The following is a 14122-nucleotide window of genomic DNA, read 5'->3' on the forward strand; positions in this document are numbered from 1 at the left end:
GTGATATCTGGGGTTGCCTCTCCCCAGCGGTGTGCCAGTGAGGCAGCTGGGTGTAAGAGGTTAGAGCTCCAAAGACTTGGAGCCCGCAGTTTTATCTCTGATATATGTGTGTGTGTGTATCTAGGCATATTTAAAATACTGCATATAAGATACAGATATTTTATATTACATATCTATCAACTGACTACCTGAGAGTTGATAAGATCACAGCATCCTCTTTTCTATCCCCACAAGAAACTGGTTGGGAGATGTTGAAGTTGCCAAGGCAAAGGTAGCCTGGGAAGGCGTAAGGATTGTCATCGATGATTAGCTGCTGTGTGGGGCACGTTCTTTCCAGGATGCTCTCTGAGTGGCATACGTAGCTAAAATATTAGCTATATTTTATCAGTCAGGCAGGATCAAACTCAGAGGGTTCATTTCCAGCTCCTGGGTTTGAAAGCAGGCATAGACAACAGGGCTCCACGAGCTGTTCTCCTAAATGGGATAGCCTCATCTCTAGAGAAAAGTCAGATCGACAGTGACCTGGTTTCTGAGATCCACCCCCACACTGCAAATAAAGCTTAAAAATAATTGCTACCACATCACAGAGTTAGGATTTTTTTTTTTCCAAAATAAAAACTCAGGGAGGCACAGGCCCTTTTTTGTTTTGTTTTTTTTTTTTGGGGGGGGGGGTTTAGTGGTTGCAATTATCTCTTGTTAAACTGAATTAAAACTATATTAATGGATTTTCAAGGCCACCCATAAAATGTTAAAAATAGGAAAGAATGGGGGGGCGATTTAAAGGTGGGATCCTAATTCTGTAAACTCAGCAATGGGGAGAGAGGGAGAGGGAGAGGTAAAAAGAAGGCAAAAATGAAAATACATCAAAACGCATCAGAGATACTGCTCATTGCCCGGGAGTCTGATCTTCTTCCCATCTTTGTGTGTGTCACAACTGTTCTGCAACAAAAGTATTACTCATAATAATCAGAGAAAAGTTTCTTCTGAACACAACGCTCCATTTCTTCCTGGTGTCTGTCCTGGCATTGTGTGGCTTACACCCCTCAAATTGCCGTGCGTGCACATCTGCACTTTGCTTTTCTCCAACCTGTACCGTGGTATTGGACTGTTTTCACATTTAACGACTGGACGGTATTTCGCCGAGTTAGAGGAATATAAATTAATGTAACTCACGGCTCTGCATTTCCATCACCCCGTGGCTGGCATGGGAGCCCCCTAAAGAAACAGCTATTTTAGGAAGCTTGCTGGTACCATCATTGTAGATCAGTTTGTTCACATTGCTGCCCTCCACCGCCTCTCAGACGTCTCCGTCATGCACAGTGTCGTTTTCCTTCACCTTAAGGCACGCTTCTACCTTGTGCACAGCACCATCTCTGGGATTTTCTTTTGGCCCGGGCTACTACATAACTCAGAGCTCGACTTGCGATCCTCTGTCAGCAACTGTGGAGAGCTTAGGGCCTCAATATCTGCTTCCTGACTTTCCCTGAAGCTTTAGCCACTATCCCACCTCTGACTTCCCGTAACTCAATCGGATTTCTTTATCCATATTTTTAAACCTTACTCTATTGCATTAAGCTACCTGAATGGTTTGGGGGATCTAAGCGAGGTATTTCTACCTAGCCCATAACATTTATTGGGCGCTCACCTATGTGCTGGGGACTGCTCTGAGTGTTGTGCCTGCATTATTTAAACCTCACAGCCACCCCGAGCCAACGACTCTCATGTTTTCCCATATACAATGGAAGGAATAGGCGTAGAGAGAATAAACAGCTTGTCTGGGTCACACTTGCTCCAGAGCCCATGCTTCGAGCCATGACTTAGAATATAAATATGAACATTCCCATAACACTGTACAATTAGCCTGCTAAATTGCCCACTATTACACAAAACCCAGAACTAATTTTGTTCATACTTTAAAATGTCTTTTTTTTTTCCTTTGAAAATCTTAATGCTGCTTTAAAAAGGGGGCACTATTTCTCCTTCCATTGAGATGGGGGGAATGGACTCACAGACAAAACAACCCCCCTGCAAAGGATATATTTCTTACATTAGGATACACGTGGTTAGAAGTTCTTCCTGGAGACTGTGAAGAGGCAGGGGGTTTCTGGAAGATTCCTTCTCCTGAGGGACCGCCTCTTCTTACTGCCTGCCCAACTCACACGGAGGCTTCGACTGTGTGATCTCATTTCATTCTGTTCCAACTCTGCCAAGTAGGCCTTCTGTCCATTTTACAGAAGAGCAAGCCAAGGCTGAGGGGGAGAGGCAGCTTGTCCAGAGGTTGAGTGAGGGTCACAGCCAGCCTTCACACTCAGCCCAGCATCTCTTCCTACCCGTACGTGCTAACTCTTGGCTTGTCCCAACAGGTGGACAGTTCTGGGAGAGATGGACGCCTTTGTTATGAGGCAGGGGCGCTAGACCGGGGAGGTCAATGCTCTTGGCCAGGCGAGGGCTGGTAAGCTCCAGAGCTGGGATTCGGACTGGCTCTAGCACCTGTGCCCTTAACTGCTGTGCTGCATTGCTTCTCATTGAAACGTAAATTCTCACTGTAAAAACTCAAAACCACAGAAAAAGGAGCATCCCTTTGACCATGTCCCAGCCCCAAGCCACCACCACCGCCACCACCATCACCCCACACACACCACCAGATAGGCACCGCTGTCTGTTTGATATTCCAGGCCTTTTCTCCTCGACCTTTGGTAGATTCATTTGTATGTATTTATATGTCCACACATCATTATCAGTTCATTCTGTGGGATGCTATCAAGCCATGCAGTTATATCACAGTTTGGTGTCCAACTAATAATACGTTTTGAAGAACCTTCCATATCTGTAGGTGTCTTTTGCCTTCATTCTCTTTGACTACTGGACAGAATTGGGTGGTATCCATATCATGGTCTGTTTAACCCTTTCTCTTTGTGGGCTGGCAGTCATATTGCTCCATTAAAAATCCGGATGATTTTTTGAGGAACCTCCACAGTGTTTTCCAGAGCGGCTGCACCAGTTTGCATTCCCACCAACAGTGCAAGAGGGTTCCTGTTTCTCCATATCCTCTCCAGCATCTATAGTCTCCCGATTTGTTCATTTTAGCCCCTCTGACTGGTGTGAGGTGGTATCTGAGTGTGGTTTTGATTGGTGTTTCCCTGATGAGGAGCGACATTGAGCATCTTTTCATATGTTTGTTGGCCATCTGGATGTCTTTGGAAAAGTGTCTATTCATGTCTTCTGCCCATTTCTTCACTGGATTATTTGTTTTTCAGGTATTGAGTTTAGTGAGTTCTTTATAGATTTTGGATACTAACCCTTTATCTTATATGCCATTTGCAAATATTGTTATCCATTCTGTCAGTTGCCTTTTAGTTTTGTTTAGATTGTATTTCCCTGATGAGGAGTGACATTGAGCATTGTTTCATGTATCTGTTGGCCATCTGGATGTCTTCTTTGGAGAAGTGTCTATTCATGTCTTCTGCCCATTTCTTTACTGGATTATTTGTTTTTCGGGTGTGGGGTTTGGTGAGTTCTTTATAAATTTTGGATACTAGCCCTTTATCCGATATGTCATTTGCAAATATCTTTTCCCATTCTGTCGGTTGCCTTTTAGTTTTATTGATTGTTTCCTTTGCAGTTCAGAAGCTTTTTATCTTGTTGAGGTCCCAATAGTTCATTTTTGCTTTTAATTCTCTTGCCTTTGGAGATGAGTCGAGTAAGAAATTGCTGCAACTGAGGTCAAAGAGGTTTCTCCTGTTTTCTCCTCTAGGGTTTTGATGGTTTCCTGTCTCACATTCAGGTCCTTCATCCATTTTGAGTTTATTTTTGTAAAAAAATTTTTTTTTTTTTTTAACGTTTATTTATTTTGAGACAGAGAGAGACAAAGCATGAACGGGGGAGGGTCAGAGAGAGGGAGACACAGAATCCGAAACAGGCTCCAGGCTCTGAGCTGTCAGCACAGAGCCCGACGTGGGGCTTGAACTCACGGACTGCGAGATCATGACCTGAGCTGAAGTCGGCCGCTTAACCGACTGAGCCACCCAGGCACCCCTTGAGTTTATTTTTGTGTATGGTGTAAGAAAGTGATCTAGTTTCATTCTTCTGCATGTTGCTGTCTAGTTCTCCCAGCACCATATGTTAAAGAGACTGTCTGATGAATAGGGGCACATGTACCCCAATGTTTATAGCTCAGTTTCAACAATAGCCAAATTATGGAAAGAGCCTAAATGTCTGTCAACTGACAAATGGATAAATAAGATGTGGTTTATATATACAATGGAATACTACTTGGCAATGAGAAAGAATAAAATCTGGCCATTTGCAGCAACATGGCTGGAAATGGAGAGTATTATGCTAAGTGAAATAAGTCAGGCAGAGAAAGACAGGTCCCATATGTTTTCACTCTTATGTGGATCCTGAGAAACTTAACAGAAGACCATAGTGGGGGGGGGGGGAGGGAAAAAAAAGTTACAGAGAGGGAAGGAGGCAAACCATAAGAGACTCTTAAATACAGAGAACAAACAGGGTTGATGGAGGGATGGGGGAGAGGGGAAAGTGGGTGATGGGCACTGAGGAGGGCACCTGTTGGGATGAGCACTAGGTGTTATATGGAAACCAATTTGACAATAAGTTCTATTTAATTAAAAAAAAAAAGAAAGAAAATTTTAAAATCTGAAAAAAAAATCCGGATGAGTCCTCTGTAGTTCTCTAGGGATAATCTCAAGAAGGAGAATATCTGAGTCAAAGTATATATACCTTCTTGAAAAAGCTCAGTCTTATTTGGGTGACTGATTGGCTTATTTTCTGGGTGGACTCTTGGTGCAGAATATCTGCCTGGGAGTGAGAAATGACTAGATGCATACCCTGGCTGTGATAACGACCACCTCTGTGACTTCTGGCAAATAAATAACCTCTCTGAGCTTTCCCCACATCTGTACAGTCCCATCCCCTGGAATTAAGTGAATTGACTCTAGGGAAAGTACTCGGCACTGTATCTGATGCATAACAGCATTTTATCAAATGTTGATTTTTTTTTCTATTCTTTCCTTCATTTTCATATGGCTTTCGGTCCTTGCAATTGCCCGTCTTGCAGTTTTGGTGTGACAGGCTCAGCAGTGTCACTGTCACTAGCAGCAGTATAATGTGATGCCTCCAAACTGAGTGTCCTGGATTGGAATCCCCACTCTGCCAACGTCCAGCTGTGGGGCCTGGGACAAGTCAATCAACCCCGTACACCCCAGTCTTCCTATGCATAAAATGATGCTAATTTTGGCTCCTCGGCTTAGGAAAACAGGGTAGGTAGGGTTAAATGAGATATGTAGGCAAATAACATAGTGTCTGGCACACGGCAGACATTCGAGAAAAGTCTAAGAAAAAATTTTTGAGCACTCTTTTTTTAAATGTTTACTTATTTTTGAGGGTGGGGAGAGGGGCAGAAAGAGAAGGAGACACAGAATCCAAAGCAGGCTCCAGGCTCTGAGCTGTCAGCACAGAGCCCGACGCAGGGCTCGAACTCACAAACCGTGAGATCACGACCTGAGCCGAAGTCGGGTGCTCACTCAACTGAGCCACCCAGGTGCCCCTGAGCATTCTTTATAACAGGCCATGCGCCACGGAATTAGCAGTGGAATGGTTAGCATGATCCCAACCCTTGAAGAGGGTAATCTAAGGGACTCTGTATAAAAGCTTTATATTCCAGAAGGAATCTGTATTTTTCCAATGTCGGAACGTGAATTGTGGGGTGAAGAAGCATAGCATTTGCCTAGCGCCTTAGAACTCACCAGAACATGTTTGTAGTTGTTACTTCATCCAACCAGTATACAGCCATGTGAGGGAGATTGTTTTCCTTCTGGTCAGGTGGGGAAATCAAGGCTTAGAGAAACACACAGACTCACTCTACGTGCCACGGTCTTGTTCCTCTGACCCCACATCCCATGTGAGGAAGCCCCACAGCGGTGTTCTGAAGGCACATTGCTTGGGCAAGTCATGGACTGGTCTGGAATCCTGGACTGTGGGAGGCCTTAGGCAGAGATCTTAGGGCCTCGGTTGCCTTGTTGGAAAATAGTAAAAGAAAAAGACAGTGTTACACGACCTGTCAACTCCTTGGACATGGCTAGTTGGGTCCATTGTTGAATTGAACAGAAACAAAGCAAGGATTTGCTGTATTTTTTTTCCAACTATTTCTTACTTTTGAGGTTATTCATCAGTAGGCAAAGGGTACACCCCCTCTTCTGTGTCTCTTATTCTCTCTCTCTCTCTCCCATCTCCCCGTTTCTTATTCTCTCCTTGTCTGTGACTTACTGTGTCCCCTTCACCATCTCTTTTTCTGATTCCCTCTTTCTCGTTCTCTTTCTCTTCCTGTTTTCCTTGGTGCCCGCTTCCATCCATATCTCTACCTCCTTCTCTCTCCCTCCTTCTCTGCCTTTCTCTGTCTCTGTCTCACAAAATCGCTAAGAATTTTCTCAGCTAAAAAATAAATATTAACTATCAGTCTTTTTAAAACCCAGTTCCCGGCCACTATCATCACCAGTAGACATAATCCATACAAATTAAACTGACAACAGTTAAAAGCACACAGGGTGAAATTTGTTATTGACTAAAAATCCATAGATGACTCAAACTTTCCCCAGCAAGTTTGGGTCTCTGCACAATTTTGACTCAGGAGAATTGAACTTTAGTGGAAATAATAACCATACAAGGAACTCAAAATGGCAGCAGCTATAAATTAGTCAAGTTTGTTGTGGTCCAAACACTGATCAGTGAGTCAAATCCTTATAAAATTTAAACACAAAAGAATTGATCCCAGTGAAAACAGTTTCCAGAAAAGTTGGAAACAATAACTAGGCTGTAGGAGACATCGATCTAGGAATTAGATTAGCTTAATGGAGTTTGCTCTGAAAAAAAAAAAAAAATGCTTCCCTAGTGAAAATGCATCCGTGTCCATATAACTCTAATTTTATAGCTTATATTCACAAACTGGGAGTCCAGATGTGATTCTAAGCCACTTTCGTAAAGCCAGTTTTAGACCATCCCGTGCCGACGGCAGGTACAGCCTGTGCGTGCTGAGGGTCTCTTCCCCAAGCAGGTAGTTCCAAGGGTTGTCATGCCTCAGTGGTACCACTTCTTGGGCCCATGAACACCCTCAACCGCCCAACAGCCTTGTGTCTGGGTGCTTGCTGAGGATCCATACCGCCTTCGCCTGTGCGCACACTGACGTCATCACGGCCACGCCAGCCCCTGAACTTGCGCCTGAATTTACAGAACATGTTCACATCTGTCTTCGTCCATCCAACAGCCACCCTGAGAAAGAGGTGTCATTTCCTCTTCTTCCACGTGGGAAAACCCAAGCTCACAGAGGTCCCGTGCGGGGGGCCTCACTGGCGGAGACTGCGGAGTCACCCGAGCCCCACTCCCAGGCGTCCCAACGCCCTGATTGGCCTGAATTTCTGGCCGCTGCATTTCCGTTCTGGCTAGGCTCGCACGTGAGCTCCAACGTACATCCAGTTATCATCCAAGAGGTGTTTAATTTTCATAACACTTTAGACTAGACTCCAAAACACACGTGCGCAGGCACAGACACACCCGTCCACACTCCAGATTCATTAATTCATCAGAACAAGTCAGTGTCTCGTTAAAGGCTTCTTGAATGTTAATGGATGAATAATTAACTCTAACGATATAATTAGCCTTTAAATGTACTGAGACCCCCAGAGAGCATCTGAAAACATGCAGAAGGAGATGATGAGCTAAAACCGGAAACTTTTGATTAGGAAATGTCAAGCTGCCTCGCCATACAAGTCCCTTTCCCCAAAGGGCCAGGCCTTGCCTCGGGGCCGTGGCCTTCCCTCGTGTTGGGGGCATCAGATTGGCCGACAGGCAGTCTTGGGGCAAGGAGTGAACTCTGAGGCCACCACGCTGGCAGAAGGGACACCGACCCCGGTGACAGCGTCAGATCGACACACTCGAGAAAGCTGTAGCAGCCTCTTCAGAGCCGTCAAAAACTCTGGCAGGAAAGTGCTCGGTTAAAGTAGCACGGGGCACGTGTGACATCCTCCTTACTTTGCATGTTGGCACATCGGCAGACGGAAGTGTTACTGCTCCCCACCCCCCATCCCGAATGGCTGCCGGTTTTAATCATTTGCTTTCCTTGAGGACTGCCAGTGACAGGAAGCGAGCAAGGGCACCCACACCGCCTCTACGATGCATGGCGGGGGGTGGGCCAGCACAGCAAACACACACACAGCACACACAGCACAGCACTGCATTCATTTGGGGCTCCAATTCTGTTCCACACCTCAGGCTGGGGAGCCAAGGTGGCCGTTCACTTGTCACAAATGTTTGGAGAAGAGATGGCCCTTCTGTGGGGAGGACAGGCAGAGAGGTGGACCAGGTAGGGGCTTTGTCCCCATGGCTACTCTCAGATCCCCTCCTTTAGGCCTCCGCTGGCCCGTGGGAGAAGCTTCCAGCCTGTGACAGCCATGGGACATGGGCAGGAGCTGGGAAGGCGGGACGAAGACGGTTTCCTCTTGAAAAGCAGGAGCGGGAAACACGGAGCAGAGAAGCATGACTGGCTTCCTTACCTGTGAGCCCCCCAGTGTCCCGGGGACTCCTGTGAGCTCTGGGGCCTCTTTCCTGCCGGGCCGGCTTTACTTCCTGCTGCTTCACACCCAGGGGCTGTCAGCTACCACGCTGCGTCCTGATAGCTGGCTGTCTCCCGAAATCTCAGCTCCGGGCCCCCAGATGCTTCCGTTTTAGGTGGCTTTTCTCTTCCGGACCCTGCACCAACGGGAGCTGTGGCGTCTATGCCTACACGTGTCCTGAAGGCAGGGGTGGGGTGTGCTGGGGGTGAGAGAAGGTTTCTGCGGGGGAGACTCTGGACCCTCCGTGGCTGTGCATCTGTTGGGAAAGAGACACGTGAAGCTGACCCATCGAGGCTGTTGCAGCCAGGCTCTGATCCCGGCTTCTCTCGTAGCGCCGGGCTTGACTCACAGCTGTGCCCGCCGGTCTGAATTTCATGAGCAAAATACAGACTTGCCTTGGTCTACCCTGCAAGTGTCACAGAACCTCGTGGCCACAGTGGTTGTGTCTGTGGCCTCTGGCATCAGACTGTGTGGAAGGCCAGACACTGTGGTGACACCAGACGGTGTGAGTCACGTGGCCCTCCACTGCCTCCGTTTCCTCACCTGGCCATGGGGATGGCAGCCACACATCCACCCGTGCCCTGATAGCAGGACTCAGTGGGATGAGACAATGCGTGTCAAGTACCCGGGACTGGATTGGTCACAGGCAGTGCACAGAACGTCGTGGAAAAGGCCATAAAATCTGAATTCGATTGAACGCATCAGTGTGTTTCAAGCATTTGTTTTGTGCCAGACACGGTGCACACATTTTACTCACGTAACCTCACCTTGTTCCCAAAGCCCCCCAAGGGCAGAGATTGTCCATCCCACTTTGCAGAGAGAAGACTGGGGCTCGGAAACACAGGCCCCTGGCTCCGAGTCTTTGACCACAGAGCCCACTCTTGAGGATGTCAGCACGTCTCAATTTCTTCTTTTAAAAAATAGGAACATTTTTCTCTCAATTGAAAAGAGAGCAGGTATACCTCTTTGGGTCAGAGCAAGGAGGGAACCCGCTCCCCACAGCCTTCCCCTGCCCACCTGGAGCTATGTCGTCCACTTAAGGAGCAACCAGCCGTGAGCGACAACTTAACGACAATCTAAATTAATGTGAGGAAATAAAAATAAAAACTCAGCTCCCCACTTGCACGAACCGCACTTCAAATGCGTGATAGCCACATCAGACAGAGTAGACGTGCAGCGTTGGTTTCAGAAGCTCTACTGGGCAGCACTGTCACAGAGACAGTGATATAAACGGGCTTCCGTTTGCCTTAGCCCCATGGGACCCGCTCTGCTCATAGACCACATAGGAAAAGAACAATACCAATTGTATATCTCCCTCCTCTTTTGCAAAGCGCTGTGAGGACCAGCTATCTAGGGGGGGGTGGGGGGGGGAGATTGCTGTGCAAGCCCCAGGATGTTTGTAAACACGCAGGTGTCTGTGACCATTGCATTTAGACCTCAGCTCTCTAGAATCACTGATGAGGGAGAGAAAACCAACATCACAGGGCCCTGCAGTTTCCTTCCTGCACTGTCCTCCTTTTGGTTCTGATGCGGGCCTGAGACCCGCGCCAGGCCTCTCTGTGGCCCTTCCTGGCCACCAGCCCACACCATACACACCAGTGTGTGGAACTGCTTCATTCACTCGGGTCTTTTGCGATTGTCCTCCCTCTGCCTTAACAGCATCTTACTTTTGCAAACTTTGTTTCCTGAGAAAACTTCCTTTTTTCTTTCTGCTCATCTGGTCGTTTTGTGCTCAGCTGAAGAATATTTTATCATGAGATAATGGTAATGATTTGCAAAAATCTGTGCCTGTCCATAAAATGGTGATTTAAGCTGCTGTTGGATAGCTCTTGATGGTTGCCAGGTGCAGTTAAAACCACACTGGGATTTCCAGTAAAAACCGGTTAAAACCGCACTGGGATTTCTATCCCAGAAACGCTTCAATGTGTGGTGGCTTACCAGGATAGGGAGAGATTTCACCTCACACATACAGATGGTCTTAACATTTGAATGCCCCTGTATGCATGTATGTGTGTATTTTTGTTTTTTGTTTTATGTCTTTTTGAGAATTGAGAGAGTGGGATGAGGCTTAGGAAGTCTCAGCAAAACCCACGTTCCCAGCATCTCCATGGCAACCTTAATATGTTAAGGTATTGACGTTGCAAGCACGTAAGTTTCATGAAGAAGACAGATGCCATCCATGGCCCCAAGTCCTCAGGATACACATGTCATCAAGAGCCTCAGTTTCCCTACTGATAGTCACAGAAGATGACTCTTGGCTTGTGGAATCAAAATGCCACAGCTAGAGGAGTATCTCAGCAGCACCCCAGTGACCACCTCACAGATGAGGAACTGGCAATCCAAAAGAAGGAAGTGAGTTTCCCGAGGTCCCACCGTCTCCGAGTCTACTAGAGAATCCCAAGCCCCTCTACCTGCCCATCCACTGCTCCTGTCACACGCTCCCCCGCCTTCATGTACAAATTGTTCTTGACTCTCCATCTCATATTTCCACAGCTCTCTGCATTACTGGCTGTCCAGAAGGCTGTTTCCTCTTGGTTCATCAGCTCTGGTTTACCATCACCATTAACAATGCTTAGTTTCCTTCCCCTTCCACTTGGATGATCTCATCCCCTTTTAATACTCTCTGACTATAATCCCAAACCCTCAGTTCTGCAGCCTTGGGAGAAAGACTTTAGAGTCTTTGTGTTGGTGAGATGAGCCTTGCAGTCTTGCCCCACCTCTAACCATTACAGAAACAAAAAATTAAAATGAAGCATGCTGCTGTAAACCTTCCAAATAGTTTTATTCCCATCGGGAGGCCTTCAGCAGCTGTCTCTGAAAGAATGCAACATTTTACCTCCTTTCCCTGCCACTTTTATTTTTCTTTGCTTCACTGTTTTATGTGTTCTTGTTAAATAAAGAAAGGCAGTAAAGTTGAGAAAGTACCAGGACGTCGAGTAATCTCCGATTTAGCTTTTCTATCTACTTGAGGACATCCCATCCCATCCCTACCTAGTTTTGAGCCATCCATCCCCATGTACAAGGGCAACCACTTCAGCCTTGTTAAATACTTTTAAAAATTGCGAACAGTACTCATACCCACTGACAGTGACCTGGGTAATGAAAGAGGTACAGCCACGGTATCGAGGGACAATTTAATGCTTGCCTTTTGGGGGCGTGGGCTGGGAAGGGTCATGCAGGACTTCTGAGATGATAACGTTTGATGCCTTAATCTGCGTGGTGATTTCCAGGATGTAGAATGGGTACAAATTTATGTGGCACTTTATTCGATCTTAATAAAAATAAATACATCCACAAAGGGAAAAAAAATGTGCTATGTTATTGACATGGCAACAAGCAAAGAAGGCAACTTGGGAAGTAGTTTGTATGGAATAATGATAATTTTCAGGTTGAAACAAGGACACACTATGGCCCACGGGCCAATCTGTGTTTATAAATAACCTTTTATTGGAACAGAGCTGAGTTCATTCACTTCTGCATTATTTAGGGCCGCTTTTGTGTTGTGTACTCACTTCCTAGGTCTGCAAGAACAAAGTACTAGAAACTGAGAGGCTTACACAATAGGAATTTTTCGGTCTCACTGTTGTGGGGCTGGAATCTGATACCAAGGGGTCCGCAGGGCTGTGCTGGCTCTGAGGGCACGAGGGTAGTATCTGTTCCGGGGCCTCTCTCTCAGCATCTGGTAGCTTCTTGGCTTGTGACAGTGTGAACTCCAGCCTCCCCATGGTGGTGGTCTCCTTGCCTGTGTGTCTGTGGTCAAATTTCCCCCTTTTTTATAGTGGTTTGGGGGCCCACACGTCCCCCATGTGACCTTAGGCTAACGAATCACATCTGCAATGACCTTATGTCCAAACGAGGTCAGATTCTGACATGCCGGGGGTTAGGGCTTCAACATAGGAATTTGTTGGGGGTGGGGGGGACCAGCCCAAAACATGCTACAGCAACAGAGTTGAGAGGTTGTGATAGAGATTGTGTGGCTCACAAAGCTTAACTGATTATCTTGTCTTTACAGAAGACGTTTGCCAACCCCTGTTTTAAAACACGTGGGTATGGGGGCGCCTCTGACTTTGTTCGTTAAGTTCATTAAGCCTCTGACTTTGTTCATTAAGCCTCTGACTTTGGCTCAGGTCATGATCTCGCGGTTCGTGAGTTCAGGCACCGTGTCAGGCCCTGGTGCTGACAGCTCAGAGCCTGGAGCCTGTTTAGGAATCTGTGTCTCCCTCTCTCTCTGCCCCTCCCCGACTCACGCTTGCTCTCTCTCTCTCTCTCTCTCTCTCTCTCTCAAGAGTAAATAATAAAACATTTTAAAAAATTAAAAAGAATTTTTTTAAAGGTGTGGGTGTGTGTGCAAGCATACATGTGTACAACTGCCTGAGAAATTTGGAAGGCTGTTCACCAGTGTGTTAACCTCTGCTTCTGAATTATGGAATTATGGGCAATTTAAATTTTAATTGTATTTTTGATACTTTCTATATTATTGAGGTTTCTAAAACTTATCATGTAATAATTTCTGTAATATACATAGACAGTAAACATGTTTCCTCTGGGAGGAAAAGACATCATTCCTATGTACTCGCTCTCCCTTCCTGCAGCCTCCACCAAATTCTCCTGTACCTTAATGGTTTATTTTGGTCTGATGCAAACCTTTCTAAATAGGCCGCTGTTCTCCACTGTTGGGAGTGCTAAGTGCTTAACAAACCAGCAAACTCAACTGTTTACTCACTTGGGCATAAGGATTCTTTATGTCTTTATTTGGCTGACTCCTGTAACTTGGAGAGAAAAGCTTCTGGCTTTTATCTCCTCATTAAAAATAGATCCTTTTATGACGAGGGGACGAAGTGGCCATGAGTCACCCCGTGTGGTGTGAAAGACAGTGTGAGGTGCTGCCTCGGGCCCCAGGAGCTGGGCCCCGAAATGGTACCCCGCCATCCCCATGACCCCCTGGTTTTTTATCATTGCAGGAAACTGGACGCTTTCATCTACGATGCTGCGGTCTTGAATTACAAGGCTGGGAGGGATGAAGGCTGCAAGCTGGTGACCATCGGGAGCGGGTACATCTTCGCCACCACTGGCTACGGAATTGCTCTCCAGAAGGGCTCCCCTTGGAAGAGGCAGATTGACCTGGCCCTGCTCCAGTTTGTGGGTGATGGTAAGACCTTGGGTGACCCCCTAACTTTCGGGGGACATGACACCCTTGCGCTCTGTTTTCTGATTGGCTTTCCAGTAGACCTTGGTAGGGTGAGCTCGCTCACTCTTGGTCAGGGGCCTCTCACACGACACCACGTTTTTTAGGTTGCTTGTAACAGAAACCAGTTTTAGACAATGAAACTGTCAAAGGGGATTTATTTTAAGGATGCAGAAGTGTCTATCTCAGTGAATTGAGGGAAGGGTTGAGCAAATAGGCTTAGAGAAAAGAAAACAGGAACCAGAGCGATCCTGGAGTCTTAATAGCAGGAATTCGTAGATCTGTCCTAGAGCACCAGGTCTCACTGGGGACA

The 14122-nt window shown here is 46.6% G+C and overlaps 1 protein-coding gene across 1 annotated transcript in view; it reads left to right on the top strand.

The window, feature by feature from the left end:
• The window catches only part of GRIN2A (glutamate ionotropic receptor NMDA type subunit 2A), a 366464-nt gene that overhangs the window by 320682 nt on the left and 31660 nt on the right, over positions 1-14122 (top strand). Inside the window, exon 10 of the mRNA XM_042921276.1 lies at positions 13586-13773. Coding sequence (XP_042777210.1) covers positions 13586-13773 — 188 coding nt within the window. The remainder of the gene's footprint in view (positions 1-13585; positions 13774-14122) is intronic.

This window comes from Panthera leo, chromosome E3 (genome assembly GCF_018350215.1).
Source record: "Panthera leo isolate Ple1 chromosome E3, P.leo_Ple1_pat1.1, whole genome shotgun sequence".
Taxonomy (NCBI): Eukaryota; Metazoa; Chordata; class Mammalia; order Carnivora; family Felidae; genus Panthera; species Panthera leo.